Genomic DNA, 14,178 nt, shown 5'->3' with positions numbered 1-14,178 from the left:
AGGCCATTGTGGTGCCCCCCGTCTTTTTATAAGGGGGGGACCAAAGCCATGCAAAGGGTTCACATTTTGGAGAAGCATAGCTCTACAGTAGACTAGCGCTCAACACTTCAGAGGAAAAAAGAGAGGAAGAGTTCATCCTGTAATCATACATATCAACATCAACAGATCAAGAACACAAGCAGGACGTAGGGTGTTACACCTCGCGGTGGCCTGAACCTGGGTAAAAAAAAACATGTTCTTTGCTGAAGTGATTTGAAGTGTTTTTGCCCCTGGCTGAACAAAGAAAAGAGGGATCTCCCAGGTCTTCAATATCGACGAATTCCCCGTCGACATCTGGCGCGCCAACTAGGGGGCTAAGGCTTCAGGTCTCTTCAGATCATCTTCATCAACCATGTCCTCATCCGCGCAAAGACCGAAGCACTCCGGCGCAGCTGGCGAAGCCCCCTCGGACGGCGTTGCACCATCCGGCAGCCGGCTCCCTTTGGGCACTCACTGGTCGGCACGTTGCTGGCAGAGTTCGAATACGGAACCCAAGCGTCCGCGCTACATAACGCGTGTGTCCTTCAGCACTTTCCCGTTCTGATGGAGGAGTCTCCTAGGAGTTTTTGGCTCCAGAAAATTGTCGGGTTGATGGGCATCGCCCGTCGCCAAGAGGCCCCCGCGTTCAAACAAGACTTGTGTCCTCCCGCCCCGGCACCAACAAGGGTCTTCCATCGCTGTGCCCGCCAAGCCTCGCTTGACGGGACCAAGAACACCGCTCCAGGCCCCACCTCACGATCACTGCTTCCGTTCTTGTACGTGCCGGGGATCTTCGTGACACCCCCTACAGCAAGAGGAAGGCTGATGCCCCCAAAAAATGGACTAACGAGTGGTGCCCTGAGCACCTCTCCGATAGACATGCCCTCTTGGACTGGCGAGACACCAAGGCATTTGCCGATAATCGACGCCGAGCACGCCGTGACATGAAACGCAGCACAGGGTTGTACGAACAAGCGCCATCTCCGCCACATACACGACGAGGATGATGCTCGCCATGGCCAAGACGACTTCTTTAGCTCCCACGGATCCAAGGTTGTGGCGTGCATCCATGGGGGCGCTTGCATGCCCACTTCACGTCAGACAACTCAAGTTGTTGGCACGGGAGGTTAACCCGGTACTCCCAAGCGTCAAAGCATCCCAACCTCGGGCAACGAGGCCTCTTCATCTTCAAGCTCCTCAAGAAGTCGGGTCCCTTCGAGTGGACCCCCGAGGCTGATCGGGTGCTCCAGAATATCAAGCGGTATCTCACTTCTCAACAACAGCGGTTGCCACCAAGACCTGAGGAACCGCTGTTGTTGTACATCGCCGCCACCCTCCCCCTCCCCCCCCCCATGTCGTAAGCGTCGTCCTGGTGGTGAAGCGGGAGGAGACGTCGGAGCCCAAACATGGGTCAGAATCCCCGGCTTAATCAGCATCAACTCTTAGCGCCGGATCTGGGCTACCAGTGCATCCAAAGGAGACAACCATCATCAAGCAAACCTCTAAGCCTAGGCTCCCCTCCAGCCTAGAGCCAATGGCCGGGCCCAACCTCCCTTCCAGCCCCAAACTAATGGTTGAGCCCAAGCTCTCATCCACATTGGCCCATGAGCCCGAGCTTCCACCCACCCATGCTCCTTTCCAACCCAAAACAGGCGACCAAGCCCAAGCAAGCTCTCATCTAGGCTGGTGTCTGAGCCCAAGCTCTCATTCGACCTCGAGCAAACCAAAGAGCTCGAGGAAGCGTCTCCGACTCTGGGGCGGGTTGTACAACGTCCTATCTACTTTATCAGTGAAGTCCTGCGTGATACCAAGTCGCGGAATCCAAAGATCCAGAAGTTGCTCTACGCGATCTTGGTCGCATCAAGAAAGCTGTAGCATTATTTCCAAGCCCATAAGGTGTCCGTCGTCACATCCTTCCCGCTCGATCGCATCTTTCACGACCGTGGGACAATCGGCCGCATTGTAGAATGGGCGATCGAGATCGGGGAGTTTGACCTTCATTTGATCAGCTCCCATGCCATCAAAAGTTGCACCCTTGCCGACTTTGTGGTGGAATGGACTCGTGTGCCCAAAGACAAGGTGGAAGAACTATTCGCGGCCCCAGGGCACGAGAATCACGAGCACTGGACAATGCATTTCGGTGGATCCTTCACGCTCCTAGGCACGGGGGTTACAATTGTTCTCACCTCTCCAACGAGCGAACAACTCTAATACGTAACACCAACTCCTTTTCAAGGATGCTACCAATAACATGGCCGAATACAAGGGACTGCTTGCCAGCCTCCGGGCCGCAGTCCCCCTCGGAATCCGTTGCCTACTCGTCAAAGCTGACTCGCAACTACTCATCAACCAGGTGTCCAAGGAGTACCACAGCTACTCATCAACCAGACGTCCAAGGAGTAGCAATGCTCAGACCCACGGATTGCAGCATCCAAGCCCAGGTCAAGAAACTGGAGCGGCATTTCGACAGCCTGCAAATGTTGCACGTGAAGCGCCACGTGAACCGAATCGCTGACCACTTGTCATGACTGGTTTCCCGTCAGGAGCCGATCCCAGTCGGAACCTTTAAAGAAAGGCTCTTCCAACCGTCCGTCTTGATCGCCGATCAAGACAAAGGAGCTTCTTGATCGCCGATCAAGACAAAGGAGCTTCCTCTTGCTTCGGCGAGGGTGCAGAGGTGTCGCCTTCTGCAGGGAATCAATAGATCAAGAACACAAGCAGGCGTAGGGTGTTACATGTCGCGGTGGCCTGAACCTGGGTAAAAAAAACTGTGTTGTCGGTTGAAGTAATTTGAAGTGTTTTAGCCCTGGCCGAACAAAGAAACACCGTCGACGAAAAGGTCACGATGTCATGCGAACCATTGTGCTTAGGAATAAACTTGCTAATATTTTGAACCTTTTACATATTTTATCTTAGAAAGTTCCGGCAGGTTAAAAAAATAGATTCATCTCACAAGTTGGGACATGTTTCTGCTTTGAAGTTTGAAGAACAAGTTTACATGATAAAAACTGAGTGAAAAACAAGGACTGATTTGCACATAGTAGTGACCTTTAATCTACCAAGACATCGGCTTAAGACAAGATGTTTCTCACTACGACAATTTCATTGTTTGTGCATATGGTTTAGCATGTGATAATCATAAAATGCATTGTGTGTTCCATAAAGAAAAAGAAAAACAATATCCCATGTGCTTTGCTATGTGACATTGTTGTTTGCACTACCTCGAGGAATCAAAGTTCACAAACATAAATTTCGAATGCTCACTAGGAGAATATTTTTCGAAAACAAATCCTTATGGGCGTGTTTGGTTGCCTGCATTAGGTCCAACCAAGCCCACGCGGGAAGAATCCGGCCTGTTTGGTTGCCCGCATACACTATTGGGCCTGCATCGCACTAACTTTAAAGCACCTCTGGGCTTGTCTCGCTGGGAAAGCTCAAATTGGCAGTTTCTCCAGAGCCAGGCCCGCTCGATGCACGTGAGCGGCGGGAACTGCACGCGCGGAGCCATGCTCGAGAAGCCGCGTTGCTTCCCGAAGCGCCGGCAGTTATTACCCTCACCGCCCCCTCACCACTTTGTATCCCCTCTGCCCACTCTCACCGACGGCGGTGGTAGCGACGGCGTGCAGCAGATCGGAGAAGAGCAAGGCGACCACCGGCTTCCGCATCATCACCTCCGGCACGACAATGGCAGTAAGCACTTTTTTCACCTCCTCACGTACTCATTCGCATTCGATCCGCGTTTAGGTTCGATCCGCGTTAGGGGAATGGGGAATCGAGGTAAATAGCCATAGGATTGATCATAACATCGTCATGAGTTTGTGGCACCGATGGATTTGAGGTTACCGATCGGGATTGAGTACAAGGGTATTGGGGGAAAATCTTTCACAGTAGTTCTAGATCTTAGCCTCGGCTACCCTGGAGGCGTTTGGAGCGGCGGTTACCCTTGCCCTTGTTCTTCTCCTCGAGCTGCACCACCGTCTCTTCTTGCTCGCCGGAGTCCAGATCAATTGGCATGCTTCGGTGTCCTGGCTCCGGCGCCCTTACAACCATCGCCACCGCAACTTCTTCCACCTCCATCGCCACCGCTTCTTGTTCCTCCTTCACCGCCACCACAGTCCATGTCGTGAAGTACGTTGCGGCACGATGGTCGTGTGGACGCCTGTACTCTATGTACTTGGCCCCCTTGACCTCTGTCGGGCGTCGCCGAAGTCGGCTTGATTCATGGCCCAGCGAAGATGTCAGACGACATAGCGCCCTTCGCTAGGTCAGGAATCAGCGTCTTCAACTCCTCCGGCGTTGCCTTCTTCAGCACCGCGTCCAACTCTTTTTGCATGTTTGCCATGCTGGTGAAGTTGGAGCAGACTTCCATGGTGTTCTCGAACTTGGTGCGGTCACCGAGCGAGCACTCGAGGAAGAAAGCCCTCCATCCAATGCCCCAAGGGAAGAGGTTGGGATTGCTGCTGGAGTTCATGGCGGTAGATAGGAGGGAGAGTGAGAGACAGAGAGATGACTGAGTGAGATGACGGGTAAGTAGTGACCGTGAGGATGGGTAAATAAAGGGGTTATGGACGATAGGTTTTAATGGCGATCAACCTTGGAACTTTGTGCTCTTCATAATGTGCGCTCTTCGTAATGCAGATCGACACGGACAACAAGGGCAAGGAGGTGGTGCTGCCCATGGAGGTTGAGCCGGCCACGCCTGAGGAGGTGGCCACGGATGAGGATGTGGTGCCTGAGGAGCCCCCTTGCGGCAAGTGTCGTAACTACGGCCACTACCATGAGGAGGGAGGTCCAACCCACTCCTGCAAGGTGATCCTTGCCCCTCAGCTTGAGTGCATCCCGATGCCCCTGGACTTCACCAAGCACTTCCCGGCGGTGCCGCAAGAGTTCAAGCTCAGGGCCAACACCGGCTGCTCATGGAAGGTGACTGTCTGGCTGATGGACGGTAGGGTGACCCTCGATCAAGGTTGGGCCCCCTTCGCCGCCATCCATCAGATCATGATCGGCTACATGGTGACGTTCAAGCTGCTCACTCCGGACATGCTCAAGGTCATCGTCTTCAACGACGAAGGCATTGAAGTGGTCACCAAGTGCAACAAGCATGACAAGGCCTTCACCGTCAACGTCTAGGACTGCCCTTCCTATGCTCCATCTGGTTTAGTTTCTTATCGTACTGCTTTGCATCCGAACTGATATGTTTAAGTGTGGCACTTTATTTAAACTACGGCTAGCTATGGTTTAAACTATCTTCTGTTGTGTGTGCATGATTGTTTCTTCACGCCGTTGTGTGTTGGTAACCCCGCCAACAAGTTGAAGAGGTTACCAGACAATAGTTGTTGCATCGAACCAAACACCGAGTAGTTGCGTGAGCCGAGCCAATGCAAGCAACCAATCGATATGCCAAAATTGCTAGCCTAATGCGAGAGGCCTAAATGCGGGCAACCAAACAATGTGCAGATGTCAGACTTTTGGCCTGTTTTCCTTCAACCAGGCTGGGTTGAGCCAGGCTGAGCTAACCAGGCCCGGCTCCTACGGCAACCAAACACGCCCTAGCTGTATCTACTAATTTATCCGTATTGATGTGAGATCGCATGATAAAATTCGTTCGGGAATTATCTTCGGTCACAAATAGAGAAGTTTTATCAAGCAATAATTATTGGGTTACCACTTAGGCTCTTACCATCAAGAAAAAACTATATACAATGAACTCAAATCAGCATGGATTCAGAATTCGATGTTATTAATTAAGTTTAGAGACAGAAAAGGGAAATAAATTAACTTGCATTCTTCTTACTAATTAGTGAGCGGAGCACTTACATGGCTAGCGAGCATATAAATTAAAAGGTTAAAAGCAGCACCAGCCCATGCGGTCTCTGTAATTATGCCAGCCGACCTTGTGATTTGAAGGTAGAGTGGTATTATTCGAACGAGCCGAGGCACGTACTGACATGTAACAATAACCATCAGTATATCTTTTGCCTCCATAACCTTGGAATCTTTGAGATGGGGTAGCACTAACAATACAAAAACCTGGTTATTGAAATGATGTCGTTATTGTTACATATTTGTGACAAAAGAGATTCTAAAAACGCAATATTCCGCATTTGTTTCATTCAAATTTAAGAATAGTATCACCCAGTTAAGAACAGTGACTGCATTCAACCTCTTTTTTATGTCATAGGTGGAAAGTATCTGCCCTTTTTGGCATGTTCTATAAGTATCCCAAAGCTTCAATCATACCAAGTAAATGAATAGTACAGCATTAGCTTATAACTCAGCATTTTAAATACAGAATGCCCCAAGTAATTATTGTCTCTTATAATTCCCAGAGGACAACATTCCATTGGTTGATGTTCTGTTATCAGCAGTTATAATTACTGTGCATAACCACACTAAACATCTCATCTCGTTGATGCGCTTGATTGCATAGATGCTCCATAAGTCCATATCTTTGTGCATTCTGGGCCATTAGGCCCCATAAATTTTAAGTACACTAAAATAGCTAACAGCAACAGTTCCTACTGCCTTCCTAATAAATCATACATCAGAAAACTAGTACAAAAGTGCATGCATACAACTAGTCTTATTGGATCCTAACAAAACCATCAGAACTACAAGAAGCACATGATGTTCAACTGTTGCAGGTTAATGCAGAAAATGGCATACGAAGTACCTGAGGGAGGGGCATAACAGCTAAAAAATCAATCAGAAAGTATGTAGTTAGATACCGCTTTGCTATTGCAAAGGTGTCTTCAACCAAGACACCTCGACCAAATACTCTGGAAGGAGCAACAAATCCTGTTCTGAACTGAAATATTATATGGAGCAAATAGAAGATGTCTGTGAAGAAGCGCAGGATACTTGCAATGGTTGCCAACTTTTTGTCCAGATATAGGCAGTTCTTGACACCATCGATCACTGGGATATAAAAGAATAGTGGGTCCACAGAAACTGCAATTAGACATGATATCACAAATATCTTGTTCCATCTTTGCAAAAATGGCCCTTGAGGATCAAGAACTCTTGTTTTGGCCTTCCTTTCCTCTGGTGTTGATTTGTTCAGGGTTTCAGGGCGTGAACTGTTCCCTAAGAATGAGAAGGCTCCTAGAGTCTTATCCTTTAGTGAGTCAAATGCAGTATGCCTTCCTTCTGAAACTATCTTATCTGAACCGACAGAATACTCTGACCTCCAGTCATGAAACCTGACACACACACACACACACACAAACAGCTAAGGCTACTTGTCAGAATAATGCGCAGGTATGGATTCTTATTTTGGCAGCTCTTTAGATATAATAACTTCGGAATCTGTCAAACATGAACTTTTTGTAAACCATAATGAAGCTGACCTCATATGTTCCCAGTGGAGTAGGTTTTCCTTCGAAATATGAAATTTTCTATTTCTATTTGAAGACACCAAACACTCTTCAGTACAAGGGGAGCATAGAAACTAACCTCACATATCTCTCCTCTCGGAAAGCCATTCAGTCTGCCTAGCACCAGCAGATAGAACAGGACTAGGACCACGATGGGTCAAATCTTCAAGTGCAGCACTGAAGTATCATGTCTCTGATGATCACAGCAAGAGATGAGTAAGCGACCTAGAAAGGCATAGACAGCAGGTCGTTGTAAATTCTTTATAACATAAAAGTACAGTAAAGGGGAGAAAAAAATCTTAGGGCTGAAGAATCAACGAAAGAAATTTAAACTGATCAACATGACCTTGTGTAGCCTGAGAAAATCCAACTGTTCAATTCATTATTTAAAGGGCTTGCTGTGAATACAACAACAAAAAAACTAAGTCATCCTTTTTTTAGGAACACCAAGTACTGCACAACCGCACGTACACACTCATTCACATAGTGCCCACAAAAGACCAGATGCACAGAGAGCTTCAAGATTGACGAAGTCACCACAGTAGCCTCACTGTCGAAGAAAATTTCGCCTCCTGCTGCAGAATATTCCTGTGACACACAGGGTGTCAAACCCAGGGTTTGATCCCTGGTGGGATAGGGGTACAACCACCCTCCTAACCATACAACCACAGGTTGGTTCTCCACTAAGTCTTTTCTCAGCACTTAGCAGACGATCAAACGCAGGTACATAAAGAACATACTAGCAAGTAATTTTTAGTGTGACACCGCTGAACGAGAGCGGAAACTACTCCCAATTCCTCCTGGACGGGTTAATAGCGACCCCATTGCTCACCGCCGGGGCTTGGGGCGACCAGCTATACCTGTTCCTGTTAATCCTTGCCATCGACCCCATTGCTCACCGTCGGGGCTTGGGGGGACCAGCTATCCCCTTTCCTGTTCATCCTTGCCATCGACCCGCTTCAACATATACCTGATGCTGCTGCCGCCTTGGGGGCTCTTTCCCCTCTACCAGGGAGGGACATGATGTTGTGGGTCAGACTCTATGCTGGTGATGCCATCATTTTCCCAAACCCTTACCGTGGCGACATCAACAACCTTCTCCAAATCCTCGAGCAGTTTGGGCGTGCTACTGGACTTTGCATCAACCCATCCGTTGCCAGGGCATTGAACTTGATGGTATCCTTAAGGGGTTTGGCGGCAGCAGGGTAGGTTTCCCGATCACCTACCTTGGGCTGCCGATCACTCTATCAAGGACAAGGCGCGTGCATCTCCAGTTCGTCCTTGATCGGATCAAGGCCAAGATGGCAAGATGGAAGCTCATGAACCATGCGGGCCGGCGGGCTCTCGTGCGCTCCCCATCTTCGCCCTGCACTCCCCGACTTCGCCCTGACAGCAATCCGTGCTCCCACGGGATTTTCCAAAGAAATCGACAAAATTTGCAGAGAATTCCTCTGGGTGCACGAGGAGAAGCTTACTGGTTGAAAGTGCAAGGTCAAGTGGACCTCTGTCTGCTCGCCAATTGCCCTGGGAGATTTGGGCATTCACGACCTCGACAAGTTTGAGCACGAGCTACAGTTGCGATGGCTCTGGCTTAGCTGGCAGGCGCCCTCACGCCCATGGGTGGGCTCTGACTTGCCGTGCGACCAGCAGGACCGAGACTCTTCACTGCAGCCACCTCAGTCAATATCAGGAAGGGCAAGCCCACCTGTTTCTGGGAGTGAACCTGGCTATGCTCTACCCCCTTGTGCCTGATGGGACCAAGGCTCTACGTGCAGTCTAGAAGAAAAGCTAGATCGGTGCGTGAGGCCCTGCTGAATAACAGATGGACTCAGGCATCAGAAACCAACACCTGACGGAAGAAAACATCGCTGAGTTCCTTCTGATTTGGAGCATGCTCAGAGCGTCCGCCATTGTCCTTCACCCGGACATACCAGACGAAATTCTTTGGAAGGTCTCGAGCTCGGGCTCATACAGCGCTGCCCCGGCATATAAGTTACAATTCTTGGGAGGAACTAGATCACCCTTCCGTAGCCTGTTCTGGAAGGCTTGGGCTTCGCGCTGCAAGTTTTTCGTATGGCTTCTGCTCCAAGACAGAACTTGGTGTGCTGATCAGCTGCTATGTCGTGGCTGGCCGAATGAATACTTCTGCCCTCTCTGGACCCGGAATCTTGAGACCTCCATGCACCGATTCTGGCAATGCCCGGGGGCAAAGCAAATTTCGAGGCGGGCCTCGCTCTGGCTGGGGTGTTGGGCGCTGAACCCCCAAGCATGGCCAGAGGTTAACAATTCACTGGGGTTTTGGGAAGCGATCTCAAGCTCAACGACAGCAGACAATGCTAAAGGTGCCAAATCCCTCATGATCATGATCACTTGGGAGATATGGCTGGAAAGGAACAAACACATTGTCCGAGACGAGATTTCTTCCATAAACACAATCATGCATTCGACCCGCCACTCTCTGGATTCTCGGAGAATCGCAAGAGCAATCTGCATGCAGCACCCCTTCGGTGATCCGTCCTGAAAAGATCAGCATGCTGAGCAACCACTTCTCTTTTTTTGGGGTTGCTACCCCCGTCTCTGGATTCTTGGAGAAACGTCAGAGCAATCTGCATGCACCACCCCTTCGATGATCTTCCCCGAAAAGATCAGCATGTCAAGCAACCACTTCTCTCTTTTTTTTGGGGGGGGGGTGCTACACCCACCTTTCCTCCTTTTATCGCTTCTCCAACTATGATGATGTAAATACTGCTCCCTACATATCAAGCTGCACACTACTAAAACTAGGTAAAGGCGTGAACTGACTCGCCTGAGAAGTGGACCGTCCAGTTCCGCTCCCACGAGCGACGCGGGCGAGCCCTTGTGCCGACAAAACTCAGCCGCCTCCCATCCTCTCCTCTCCTACGCCACCGCCGGAGGGCGAAGCCGGCGGCAGCAATGTTGCTTGTCCTCTCAAGGGATTGACTGGCAGCACAGGACATCCAGGCTTCGCGTGGGCATGGGCCTCTTCATGGCATGCGGCGGCGCAGCCGCGGGCTTCCAGTGGTGGCTTGGATGTGAGGCTGCGGCGTGACGACACCTCGACTGCAAGCTTCCTGCACTGGCACAAGTGCGAGGCAGTGGCACGACGGCTTGGAGGCCCGACAACGGGCATGCTTGGGGCGCACACAATGCTCCGATCTGGAGGCGTGGCGCCGATCTGGCGGTTGTGCGCCCCTGATCTAGTGTCCGTTGCGCTCCGCGTGAGCACGCGCTGGCAATGTTGATCTGTCTTTCGCGCTCCAGTTTCGGCCATGTCGGACCCTAAGTCGACGGGCCTAGGCAGGGCTCTCTTCTGCGAGGTTGTAGTTGGTGGTGTGTTCTGTCTACGGCGGCGACCTCGCTGCGGATTGTGGTGGCCACCAAAACGTCTTCATGAGGGTTCCTCTCTCCAGATCAGGTAGCTTACTTTGGCGATGAGATGCAAACTATGGACGATAGCATGACACGGAGGGATGGTTGTGCAATGGCGGCGGTCACGCATCGCATGTAGCTACTGGGATCGCTAAAAAGTGGTGGCAACAACACATAAGTGAAATCGATGGTGGCGCACAACGGCGGCGGTCACACATCGCATGTAGCTGTTGGGATCGCTAAAAAGTGGTGGCGACAATGCATAAGTGAAATCGAAGGTGGTGCTACTCGAGCACCCGGTCTGGAGCTCCAGGGTGAAAGCCTAGGTCTAACCCGAGTTGGTTATATTTCACAATGGTGATGTTTTTACGTTGTTACCTTGTTGAAGGCATTGCTCAGATATGCTTGGACTGGTTCTTTAAGGTGAAAATATAGATTCTAGCCTTGGGTGGTTGGATCCAGTGACATTGGCGCTTGAGCGTCACTCCCTTTCTGAAGGTGTTGCTGCTGAAGAACCTCTTCGTTTGTGTGATGCCATGAGATAGTTGGTGCAGATATGGTCATTGTTATACTTTGTCGCAGATCTTGTTATACTTTGTCGCAGATCTGATCGCTTGGGGGGGACGGGTTTCCTCACCTACTCATAGCTTTGGTGTTATATGACATTATTATTTGCCGTCGTGTTTTTGTGTGCATACCCTTGGTGTCGGCTATGTGCATCTTAGTTATGCAGGGGCTGGGTGTATGCTCATTGTGTTTGTATTCTCTTGATGCTTCGTTTTAAGCCAATAAAATTCACCATTTGTCCAAAAACCTATCACAATAAAAAGGCAGCGGTTGCTGGATCTTTCAAAAAAGAAAAAAAAACTAAAAACTACTCTCAATTCCACAGCGACGAAGCAATTTCTGCACCTAACCACTCTATGCCGGCGAACCAAGTCGGCACTCCAGTGACTCCCTTTCACAACAACAAGGTGCTACCACGGGAGATCACAATTCGCAGCACGCTCTTGACCCGCCCGCGCAGAGAAAAAGCAACGCACACGCACCGGGCAGCTCCGCGGCGAGATCGCGGCACCGGCAAAGTAGCACGCTAGGCACCTAATGGATCTGAAATAAGCGGCGAGCAGAAATGACAGATCCGAGCGACGCGGGGACGGGGGCAGCAGGATACGCCACTGTAGCAGCAGCAGCAGCAGCACAAGGCTTACCCGGACGGAGGGTCTGGGGAGGGGAAGCGTCACCGAAGAGGAGGAAGGGGGCGAGGCGGTGATGCAGTTTAGCCAGTGGGGTGGGTATCGACGACGGGGACTAGACCGGGGTAGCCGGACGCGCTCGCGAGGGAACGAAGCAGTCAGAGTCCACGACGATCCGTTTGGCCGCCCTGAATTATCCCCGTTTGCTATATACTAGCACAAATATCCCTGCATTGCAACAGGAGAAAAATAATAATATCATAAATAATAATCATGACTCACAGACTCCATCTCCCGTGCCGTTTAAGTTCATATTCTCTATTTTAATACGGCATTATTGGATTGGATTGGATTAGATTGGATTGCTGGTGTTTTCTCTTTCATAGATCCATTAGAAACTCGTCATAAGTAGCGACACGATTAGAACATTATCTACATGTATCATTTTCTTGCTTCATGGCACATGCTTATTGTAGAACATACCTACAGAGAGAAAAGTACCCGTTTGTGAACATGCATTCTCTTTTCTTGGTTGCTTCGGCAAATCCCCTCTTTGTGGACAGGTCATCTTCTCATATCCTTTACCTCGAAAAATGCTGCAAAACCTTGTCTGCTTACTCAACTCCTCGTATTGTGCGTTTTCACGACTATTTGTTGGCCGTGCAGCCTTTCGCTTATTTTTTGTGGCACCCAAACCTACCAATGTGTCGTCCATTACTGGAATCAGAATCTTTGCCGTCAGCCAGCTCTTGCCGTCCGCTAGCTGACGGCAAAGAAGGTCTTTGCTATCATCTTAAAGAAAGAGCTGACGGCAAAGACCATGTTTGCCGTCAGCCAGCTCTTTGTCGTCTACTAGCAGACGACATAGAAGCTTTGCCGTGTGCTAGCAGACGGCAAGGAGGGAGGGTGGCGCACTAACGAGAACCACCTAACGGCCACTTTTTTTGTCGTCCGCGAGCAGATGGCAAAGAGAATAGCCAGCCTAACGGCCGTTACCCCCGGCCCCACCCCACTAGCTACGCTCTTTACAAAGAAATTAAACCTAACTAAAAAGCGGCCGGCCCCGCGCCCCACCCCTTTCTCTCTCCCCTCTCTTTCTCCCTCACCTCACCCACGCCACCCCCGTGCCCGCCGTCCCCGTGCCCACCGGCCCCGCCGCTGACCCCCACTGCCACCACCGCCCCCGACCCCCACCGACCCCGACCACCACCACCCCCGACCCCCCACGCTCCGCGCCGAACCCCGCCACCCGCTACCGTCGCCTGCTCCCCCCCCCCCCGGCCGTGGCGGCCAGCGTCGCTCCGTCCCCTAGTGAGGTTTCTTTACTTTTTTACTGACTTTTTTTGTTGTTGTTTTTTGATTTAGGTTAGTTAGTTAGTTGTTTTACCCTAATGTACATAGGTTAATTAGTTAGTTAGTTATTTCTTTAGGTTAATTACTTAGTTAGTTTTTTAGGTTTTTACTTAGTTAGATAAGCCCAAGAACAAGAAAATAAAAGAAAGAAAGAAGACCTAAAAGGACTAGGAGGAGAAAACATAGAAAAAAGAAGAAGAAGAAGAAGAAGAAGAAGAAGAAGAAGAAGAAAGAAAACAGAAAAAGAAGAAAAGAACCACATAGTAAGTTTTGCCACAAAGAAAGAAGACCTAAAAGGACTATTAGTACATTGTTTGGTTTTGATGCCCACTTTCTTTTTCCCTTGTCACTGTATCAGTTTCAGAACCACACAGTAAGTTTTGCCAGAGAGGAAACCAACAAATAACAGGTCAGCAAAGAAGGACCAACACACAATCTGTAGGTTCTCACCTAATAAAGTAACCCAAGCCCACTAGAGAGGCTTTTGCCAGTTCCCCATCTTGCTTTGCCTAGCCTATTGTACATGTCCACTTTTTTCCACCAAAATTTCAAAATTTATGCTAATTTGAATTTACTTTATGCACATAAAATAAACATGTTTGCATTCAACATGGCACCAAAAACCAAGAAGCAATTTTCCACAATGAAAACAACAAAGAGGCAAGTGAAAATTAAAGCAGTGGCAAAGAGAAAGCAGAGGAACACCAGCCAACCTGCCAAGCAAAGCAGCAAGCCATGCTTTTGCTCCCAACCCCCAACCCTTCTGATTCCCTCCTCCTCTCTTTAACTTTTTTTCTTGTAGCTTAGTAGTAGATTTGAACAGCTAAAGCGAGCCCCAAAGCAAG

At 49.8% G+C, this 14,178-nt stretch overlaps 1 protein-coding gene across 4 annotated transcripts in view; it reads right to left on the bottom strand.

Annotated features, from left to right (window-relative positions):
- Nucleotides 1-12,171, bottom strand: part of LOC125513468 (cyclic nucleotide-gated ion channel 1-like) — a 44,507-nt gene extending 32,336 nt beyond the window's left edge. Inside the window, exons 1-4 of one of the 4 annotated variants that reach the window (XM_048678590.1) lie at nt 11,996-12,171; nt 7,474-7,619; nt 6,692-7,220; nt 5,836-6,048 (exon numbers count right to left, since the gene is read on the bottom strand). In XM_048678590.1, the coding sequence (XP_048534547.1) occupies nt 5,836-6,048; nt 6,692-7,220; nt 7,474-7,502 (771 nt within the window). In that variant the 5' untranslated portion in view covers nt 7,503-7,619; nt 11,996-12,171. Of the gene's footprint in view, nt 1-5,835; nt 6,049-6,691; nt 7,221-7,473; nt 7,620-11,833; nt 11,970-11,995 lie in introns of those variants that run through there. The other 3 variants (XM_048678591.1, XM_048678594.1, XM_048678593.1) reach the window with 3 other exon arrangements.
- Between the last annotated feature and the right edge of the window lie 2,007 nt (nt 12,172-14,178).

This window comes from Triticum urartu, chromosome 6 (genome assembly GCF_003073215.2).
Source record: "Triticum urartu cultivar G1812 chromosome 6, Tu2.1, whole genome shotgun sequence".
Taxonomy (NCBI): Eukaryota; Viridiplantae; Streptophyta; class Magnoliopsida; order Poales; family Poaceae; genus Triticum; species Triticum urartu.
The sequence above is the reverse complement of the archived record's forward strand: the minus strand, read 5'-3'. Positions and strand labels throughout refer to the sequence as shown.